At 43.0% G+C, this 9,534-nt stretch overlaps 1 protein-coding gene across 1 annotated transcript in view; it reads right to left on the bottom strand.

The window, feature by feature from the left end:
• Positions 1–1,404: 1,404 nt before the first annotated feature.
• FAM81B (family with sequence similarity 81, member B) overlaps positions 1,405–9,534 on the bottom strand; it is a gene marked incomplete at its 5' end in the record, with an annotated part of 25,305 nt that continues 17,175 nt past the window's right edge. The window contains 3 exons of the mRNA XM_009330318.1: positions 1,405–3,173; positions 5,410–5,605; positions 7,884–8,019. Of these exons, the coding sequence (XP_009328593.1) occupies positions 3,067–3,173; positions 5,410–5,605; positions 7,884–8,019 (439 nt within the window). The remainder of the gene's footprint in view (positions 3,174–5,409; positions 5,606–7,883; positions 8,020–9,534) is intronic.

The following is a 9,534-nucleotide window of genomic DNA, read 5'->3' as shown; positions in this document are numbered from 1 at the left end:
TATACAGCCCAAAGTTGTATTACATGCCCTGTAGGAAAAAAAAAAAAAACCCACATATCTCTACCACCTACTCAGTGAAAAGTGCTCAGGGAACATGAGTTTAAGCTTCTGCAAAATCCAACAGTATGAGGTAAAAATCTTGGCTCTCCTCATTTTTTAACAATCTATAGCCTCTACAAAATCAAGACTGGTAGAAGGTCTGCTGTGACACTGGAAAAACTTGTAAATTCATGCAGGTTGAGACAGCCCTATATTTTATACTATTGTAGAGCTCAGCTTTAGAATGCAAAGTACTGTACAAAGGCACATAAAGCATCATTGAGTTGGGGAACAGTGTTGTTTATGCATTTCACTGCCTGGGAAGTCATACATTCAGCTGCTATTACTGTAAAGGGGAAGAAATAAACATTCCCCAGCTGTAAGTTGTTTTATTATGTTGGCTTATGCTGAAGGCAGAATGGAATGAGATCTAATGAATTTCAAGGTAGAACTTGTTGCTACTTCAGATATGAAGGATTTTATATGCTTCTTGCCTACCCTTTTATACAAATATGAGACAATGGCTTGCTTCTGAAAATTTTATTTATTTGGGTCATGCATGTTCTTCTCATTCTCTGTTATTTCCCAAGAATTGCTGGATTGGATTTCTACTCAACTTTTGAGCTTCTCGCAAAATGGTATCATCAAGTACAGTGGGTAATTACATTAATTTGGTCTTGCCTAACCTTAGAGTTTAACAAAAACACAGATGTATACTTCTCTGTCCCCAATACTTTTGTTTGATACCTTTTATATTTAAAAAAATATTTTTTAAATTCATAGATATAAAACCCTTGAGAACTGTGTTAATGCTGCACAAATGCAGCTTTGCAAGGAAAAGTACATTCCTAATCCTGCAGCCCAGTTAAATATGGTCCTGGATGTCTAGAAATTAGCTTTCCTTCTCTCCCAGTTAATTTGCTTTCTACTGATTTAACTGAACAGCTGACAGTTAAATAACTTAAATTTAGTGTTCTCAGGGGAGAGAGGGGTCATTTTGAGTTTGGCCGTGTGGAGTGATAAATACTGAGATAACTCCTTTACGCAGTGAAGTCACTCAAACAATAGCAACATTCCAAATATATATTAATATGTGACCTGAATTTATAATTAGGCCCTCAAACCCTTCTCCTATAATCACACAAATCAGTGTTTAGGTAAAGCAACATTCGGTTGTGCCATAGTGCCATGTGAAAGGATGGGTGGGTAAATAGATGAGAGAGAGAGAAAGAGGTAGGAAGCGTGCAGCAATACTTCTGTCCTCTTCACTGTTCCAGGGTTAGACTCTGAAGGTTGTCTTGGCTTTTTTTCCCCTTTTTTTTTTTTTTTGACACCATGTGCTTTTAGAAACACATTCATCAATAATCTTGTATTTCACCTTTTTGCTGTTGTTCAGTATACTGAGAACCGCGGCATCCAGGGTACTCGGTGGGGAGGCAGATACACCAAGCCATACTAACTGCTGCTTCACCAGCAGCCAAGTACATGGGCAAAAAATTGCAAGAATGCCTAGAAGGAGCTAGAGGAAGAGAGTCTGGGGGGCTGCCCTCAACCCCAAATGTCTTGCTATGACTGCACTAATGGACTTTGTCTACAGTGAAGGCAGAGCCCCCTGTAATGGACAGAACATACAGTGAGACCAAAATGTGGATTCAGAGTGGCTCAGAAACTGCCGCGCGTCATTGCGATTCCGGTGTTGCTGGTTTCCTGCTGCTTGCAGGAAACGTGACAAGCAGACCTGACCTGAAAGCGGGCGTGAGGCTGGGAGTCCTTCCCGCGGACCTGGCCACAAACAAAATGCAGAAAGGTCGTCTGCGACTTTGGTGGCTGGTCTTTGTCTTTTGCAAGATGTGAGTGGTTTCTAGGACTTTTTACTCACTGGAGAAAGTTTAAACGTACCGAAGTTTCTGCCTGCAGGAGCAAGGTGATTAATTGCTGAAGCGGCGTTCCCTACTGACTGCATGGATTCCGTTTCAGCTGTCATGCTGTGCGGGTCTGGCTTCTCACAGAAGCCACCTGAAATCCATGGCTTTGAGAAACCCACTGTTCTGTAGAGCAAAAACCACAACAGGCTTGAGATATGGATTATTGGAGGAGCATTATCTGAGCCCTTCTGAATTTTCTTCTCTGGGCAATGGACAGTATTGGGCTTTCTGGAAACAAATGTACTGTAGAAATTCAGGTTTCTATTGCAATTGCATTGTGACCTTTTTTGACCCCCCTGCTAAGGAACTCTTATTAGCTTCTGTTGGGAAATTACACTGGTATGTTTCTTTTGCCCTGCTCCCAGAGTTTTTCTCCTTATTTCCAGATTGTTTTTCCTGTTTTTTGAAGCAAAACAAAACCTACAATGTCGGTTACATTTTTGAGCGTTCTACTGCAAACCACCACTAACTTTTATTCAGTCAAACAGAGAAGATGAGAAATAAAGCTTCTTAATAATGCATCTGCTAGTAATTAACTTGCATTTTGTCACCTGTACCCCATTTATTAGCTACTTTTAATGATCCGGTAACTTATTATAATAGGTCCAAATCATGCATCAGTAGATATTCTGATAACCAGTTTTCATAATGTTATTACTACATACACATTGTGTGCAGCTGGAGGAATTTACTAGACCTGATTTCAATAGTTACACCAATCTAAAACAGGTGTAGCTTACGGCAAGACTGGGCTTAAAAACAGTACTTGTTTTCTTAAAGTCCTTTAAATACCATGAATACTTTTGTATAAAATCTGCTTGTAAAATTTTAAGTCAATCCTTAAACTTTAACTTTTCTTCTACAGTGAAGTACTCTATTGTAATATTGGTGTGCAAATGACTGTTGGTGTTACAGAGTTGTTATTTTTGTGGCTGCACAACATCATAACTAGCAGTAACATCCTACAGGGATGGGGAGAACAAAATCAGGTGTGTCTAAAGGCTACTTCTTTCTTTAACTCAATGCTGCTTCTCACTGGAGAGAGCACCTGCAAGAGCGGACAAGGCTTGCTCTTGGTGTTCAGTCTTCTGGGAAGTCGCTTTCATTGCATCTTTTTCATGTCTTTCTGAATTTTCTTTTTTTCAAGTTTCAGCTTTGTGTTCTGTATTTGTTTGAGCAGCTCCAGAGACTCATGAATGGACTGAAATCCTGGTAGAAGAATAGGAACAATTAATTAAATAGTGGTTTCTTTCAATACATTAAAAGATTCTTCTTTTTCTTTGCAAAGGTTTCTGACCCACGTTTAATACAGAGCACATTAAATCCAATCTATTTCATCATTTTATTGAATACCGTGGACATGCATTAGCAGTTTGGGTTGCAAGCTCCTTGCTGTAGGAATCATATCTTCCAATACATTGGACAATACCAAGCATGATTACACATAGCAATTGACATCAGATTTGTCGTGTGGAGTGAAGAAAATACTACGTCTGTCTTTAAAACCAAGGGTATTATTAGCCTTAAAGCATATTGCTCTTTCATTGAGCATTGGGTTTTTTGTTTGGTTTGGTTTTTTTAAGTCTGCAGTCCTTATTTTGAATCAAAGTCTGTGTTCCCATCAGATACTGACACTGTTGCTCTGCAGTCTGCCTACCAGATAGCAAGGCTGGTGCCAGGGATCTCCCAGAGTTGTAGCAACTGTACGTAAGAGTTACGGGTCATCTGAGATGGATGCCGTTTTGTTGTGTGCTTCTGGGAGAACGGGAGCTCAGCTTCACCGGCTAAGTGTTTGTGCATGTGTATATAGGTACATAAAAAGAGAGAGATGGAAGCATGCAGGCACACTTTTTTCCAAAAACAGTGCTACAGAGCACCTGAGGCACCTTTTTTGAACCACTGCAGAGTCAAATATTGTTAATAAAGGCTGGAAAAGTAGAATTGTGAGCTGCTGTTACCTAGCTGTTTCCAGATTGCAGTAACTTTCGAATTACAACGTAGTAGTTCTTCGCATTGGCCCAGTGTGTCACATTGGTGTTACCTTATTAGCAAATTCCAGACATGTCTCTGATTTCCAAGATGCCAGTCTGTGCTGAAGCACAAACAGCTGCTGAAACAGCCTACAGGCTGCCTCTGTGCCCTTCATGCTGCTTCCTACCTCTTCAGTGGCCTCTTTTCCCCCTTTTTGGGGATCAGCCCCTACTAGAGGACTGCTATGGGAAAGACCAATCTTTGGACTTGAGTTTGAACACAAGGATGGCCAAAGTTTAGTATAAACAGAACTCTTCAGTCATTAATTTCTGCAGGCAGGAATTTGAAGTTAAGAATTTTCTCCTTTCAGCACCAGAATCTTTTATTCTGAAATTCCTTGGCCACAGCTTTCTTTGAGATGCTGTCTTGTGCTCATTCAGAATGTCTTGGAGACAGCTAAGCCTTCCCATGTCAAGCTGCACAAAGACTTTATCTAATTTAGAGCTTGGTTTGCTACAGCCTTGGAGCAGGGCTCGTAGGTGGGTTGCAGATAATGAAGGAATTGGAGCTGAAGTAAAGAGCTGGGGTCCTCAATCAGAGCTTTGAAGATGAGAGCCAGATGCTTGAGTTTCAAGTGAGAACATGTAAGATGTGAAGCCCTTGTGTAATGATTTTCAGCCATCTGTTCCCTTGGAGAGAGGGCTGAGTGAGGTTTTTTTGCATAACCTGATGTGTCCGCTGTGTTACCATTATCAGCTGCAAGTGGAGGGTATTACAATACATTGGGTTTGAGTGACACAGGATAGACTGCAGCGGGCAAAATCTCCCTTGTGAAGGCCATGTGCTTACTGCCTTTCTAATCGCTGCTGAAAGTTGAACAGCTAGGATCATCTCAGACTGGTGAAGCAGTTCATGCTCTGTGAGTTAACATTAATGTGACTGCCCATAAGAAGCAGCTGCCATGTATTCAGCAATGTTGTCTAACTGCTTCCCTATTCACCGGCATAATGTGTGGTCTGCGTCGGGTAGCTGTTACTCATCCAGACGCCTTTCTCCAGCTACTGTTGGTTGAGAATGGGGAGTAAAGGCTGAAAATTATATAAAAGCATCAAACACGATCTCAGCAGCAGGATCTGTGCAGAAGGGAATGACTTGTACCTCCCAACGAAGGTTTAGTGACCTTGCTAACAGAAGAAATAGGTACTCTAAAAAATCTGGAAAACAGGTTGTGAAATTGCCTTTTAAATGATCTTGCCTTGAGACTCTTGGGAAGAGAAAGTAACCTGTGTGCAAATGTCATGCTGGCTGTTCGCAAAGACAAGCGGGCTAACCCAGACACCTCTGTATATGGGGTTTGGGAGAGAGAAATAGTCATTTTAATGTCTTTCTGTCTTTACCAGAAAGTATTTTCTGGAGCCGCAAGTTGCTGTAGAAATCTATTTTTAAAATAAATTGCATGAAAGCCCATCCTCACCTGATCTGTACTCATTTTGGATATCCTCAAGCTCCTTCCAGATCTGTCTTTCAAATCTGGTGATTCTTGCATGTAGGTTTTTTTCATCTCTTTTCATCTGGTTCAACTGCTTTTCGTATTTCTGTGGTTTATCCATTTGTTCTAGCTTTAGTGACAGAAGTAGGAGCTTTTCTTCCACTTTTTTTTCTGCTCTTTCCTTTAAATACATAACACAGGTAAGACATTTTAAATATGCCCACATTAACCTGCCTCCTGCCAACCGTGCGTTCAAACAGTCTTGCTTCCTAATCCCGTGCGTGACGGCACTGAGTAAGTGCAGGTGAGGTCTGCTACCCAGGAGGATGTGTCAAACCTCTCTTCCCCAACCAACCAAGTAAACTGGGAAAGAGGAGCTGGGCCAGGACAGAGGTGCTTTTTAAATCATTAGTGTGTTTATTTATTAATTTTAAATCTAGTGATTTGCTGTCACATTTTGCAACAACAGACTGGGAACTCAAACAACCCGTTTCAGGTTGCTTTCATGTGCCCATCTCCAGCCCAAGCTTCCCGACCTAAGGGGTGCAACGCTGTGGTGTAAACCCAGCTCAGCTGCCGGCGTGAATAAGGAGGCTGAGCCCCGTAAGAGCTGCCTAACCGAGGGATGGCGAGCAGTCCTTTCCCTTTTTTGAGCTCAGCACAGCTCTCGGAGGCAATTCCCCCTCCTCAGAGGGGTGCTCAAACCTGAGCTGCGCAGCTGCCCGCCCCTTCCTTGGTCTTACAGTTGGAGCGAGCCCTCGGGTCAGCTCCAAGTCTGGTTAATGTCATCAAAATCCTCCGACCTTCTTCAGCCCTTGCAGCCCACGGGAGGCCTGTGGGCCCCAGGCAGTGGCTCTGCCTCCCAAGGAAGGTGTTTGCAAACCTGGCAGAGCTGTCTGAACCTAAACAGAGTTCAGCGCAGTGGTGGAAACACGCTCGCAGTTTACAAACGTTGCTGTGCCGTGCAGGTGGCTGGCGGAGCGAGTAAGCTCTGGGAATAGCCGAGCTGCTGCTCTGCACTCCCAAAACGGCTCCATCACCAGCATGTAGCCTGCCAGATCCATCGGCCTTCGGTTCCTTGGCCCCCCCGGCCACAGGCAGGATCGCTCAGGTCCTCTGAGCCTGACGAAAGGACATGAACAGGACTGCTGCTGAAGGCAGCTGCCTGCGCTGGCAGGGCCCGCTGCTGAGCAGGGGCAAGAGCCCTCCTGGCACAGGCTGAAGCTCATCTCCAACTGCTTTGTCTCCAGTGTTCATTCTGAGGTTTCCTTCGGCTCACCGGGACTGAGCTGTGCTTCCACTGAGACGACATCCAGAGGACCACCAGCTGCTCCAAGCACCGTGCATGCCTGTCTCTACATGTACACATACGTAAAAAACCAGATGCGCTCCTTATTCAACCTACTTAAGAGTGGCTTTGAATGCTGTAACTCCTGTTAATGCTGAGGTTTTTGGCACAGCAGTCTCCCTTAGGGGAGAGTAGCCACACATATTGGTGTGTTTTCTGCAAAATAGTCACAAAAACTATTAGCAGAGGAAGGCAATTCAAGCAGTAGCTTTGAGACAGCAGCTGATGCATTCAGAAACGTTTTTACTATCTTTCTGGCGGCACTAAGTGTTGGTTGATTGAGTACGAGAGATCATCATCAGGCAGGATAAATGGAGATTGAAGTTCAATCAACACAAAAAAAGTGTTTTATTTCCAAGCAACTTCTGAATCTGGTCTTTGATCAGCAGCCTTCATCCTGGCACTAAGACATGGTCATCGTGTGTTGATCGCTTTTGAACTCTGAAGCAGAATGAACTGCACACAGCAAATAAGGAAAAGCTTTAAAAGCTGTGAAGGAATTAATTAAAAGGCATTGGTCCTGTGCCAAGTGCTAACCGCTGCTGTGGAACCGAAACGTGCCGCCTTTTAATGTACTGACCGCAGGATTTGTGCAGAATTTGCACAGATGATCCCTCCCTTTTCTGAGCTTGTCAATGAATGAAACCGGGTGATGTTCAGTGATGGCACCAATGCTCGTCTTGGGAGAGGAAAACACCATTGTTGGGTACATCAGGGTTACACAGATGTGAAGTGGTGCTATAATCAGGGAAGACTTTATTTCCTGGGATGCCCAGAGCATTGTGGGATCTCCATCCTCGGAAACAAAAATCACTTGGATGAGGCTCGAGCCCTGAATTTGCTGTTGGCCCTGTTTGAGCAAGAGTTTGAACCTTACGACTTCCAGATACCTCTTCCAAAATAAATTAATCTTTGATTACATGATTTCCGTAACTCATGATTTTGCTAGCCGTGTCCTGAGGCACCTGGTTTTGTGTTAGATCTCGTTTTTTGTGTGCATGATTTGGTACCTGCTGGGATCAAGGTGACAGGAGCAGTGCTTCTCGCTCCCAGTCCTGGGAGGGCTGGAGGCCACCCCAGTGCCCCGGGCTGCCGTCCTAGAAAGTCTTACCAGTCTCTCCGTCACCGAGTTAAGCAGCTGATGCCTGTGCTGGGCTTGATCTTCTTCAGATCGTGTCAGCTGCGCTTCTGTCCACTTCCGATGAGTCTGTATCTGATCCCTGAAGTCACTTAGAATACTTGTCAACCTAAAATTATAATTATTTTTTTAGTAACAAGACCAAGGTTTAGTCAGTGTTATGGGGGAGTCTTGAGTCACTTGAGTAAATTGTTTAAATTACTTTAAATCTCTTCAATAGCTTCCTAAGAAGCCCAAAGCTCAATTATTTTATTAATCCTTACCTTAAAGGTTGTACCTACATGCCAAAATGTAATTTCTGTAGTGTGGTCTACTTCAGGAAAATATCTGAGGGCTGGAAAATGTTAATTTCCCATTTGAATTAACTCTACTGGAAGTGCATGAAGAAACTAGACTATCCCATTGAACATCGACTGTATTGTTGGGCATCAGGGAGAGCAGCAAAATCACTTGTGGTCTGAAAATGAAGTTCATAAGGAGAAAAAAAGTTCATAACTAAAAGATTACAAACACAAAGAGAATGCAGAGTTGCCTCTGAGGAAGCAGGTGGATAGGAATGTGAAAGCCCACCCAAAGGGAACAGAGCAGGCAGCACCCAGAGGAGACAGGGAACCGCAGGCAAGAGTGGCGAATGAATGCTGCTCGGATCAAATCTGCAAAATGTCAAGTTAAGGGAACTGCACGGTTTAGATTTTGCTTTTCTTATACTGCAACATGTAATTTAAAACATGAACCATGACCAGACGTGAACTTAGGTCCAAGCTGTAGCCATATGTATAAATTTTCATGCTTATGCATATGACCTGACTGTAGGAGTGTCACGAAAAAATTTAATTTAATTGTATTAATTTCTAACACGTGCTTGCATGCAAACAGTGATCACTTGAAATTTGTTTGGGCCTCAGTTAGGATACAAACCAACAGGTAAGGAGCAGGGTTTTATAACTAGACAGTGCTTACAGCTCTTCTAATATTTAACATCACTTTTCAAAAGGGTGTTTGAGTAAAAGTGTTTTTTATAGCGAGTGATTGATAACAGCTCTGTATCAGTCTAATGAAGTGATAATTACTATCAGCAGTCATTGTAAATGTGGCAAAAAAAAAATTAATGATAGCAAAATCTCTCTCAGTGATATGTTATTGCAGTTTGCTACAGACAGTGTCTTTTCAAGATCTTCTACATAAGCAGCCTGTTAGGTCAGTTTATTACTCATCTTAGTAGTTCTAAGATTTGATTTTTCAAGAATAAAAACTTGTAGTATTGAGTTTGTCATTTTTAGTCCTACCATGCACACAGAGTTTGCTTCCTAGAGCACTAATGTTTGTTCGTGAGAAAATAAAGTGATACTGTGGTATTACCCTGATGATACAGACCAGTAGCCCACCTGAGCACAGGAAGGGGAGCTGTAAGGAGCTCTTCTCAGACCTAACAGTGAGCCGTCTGACTGGAACAACAAGGATCGCCATCCAAACCCTGTTCTGGGAAGGTCAGGTGGGGATGGAGACAGCGCCCTGCCGAAGCCACTGCTGCCTGCCCTAAGGTCATTGTTGATGGCGCAGGATCTTCATACCTGAGGATCAGTGAAGGGGCTGGTCGTTACAAGAGTTACAGCTCTCTTCGACC

The sequence above is a fragment of the Pygoscelis adeliae genome, unplaced genomic scaffold, assembly GCF_000699105.1.
Source record: "Pygoscelis adeliae isolate BGI_AS28 unplaced genomic scaffold, ASM69910v1 Scaffold178, whole genome shotgun sequence".
NCBI lineage: Eukaryota > Metazoa > Chordata > Aves > Sphenisciformes > Spheniscidae > Pygoscelis > Pygoscelis adeliae.
The sequence above is the reverse complement of the archived record's forward strand: the minus strand, read 5'-3'. Positions and strand labels throughout refer to the sequence as shown.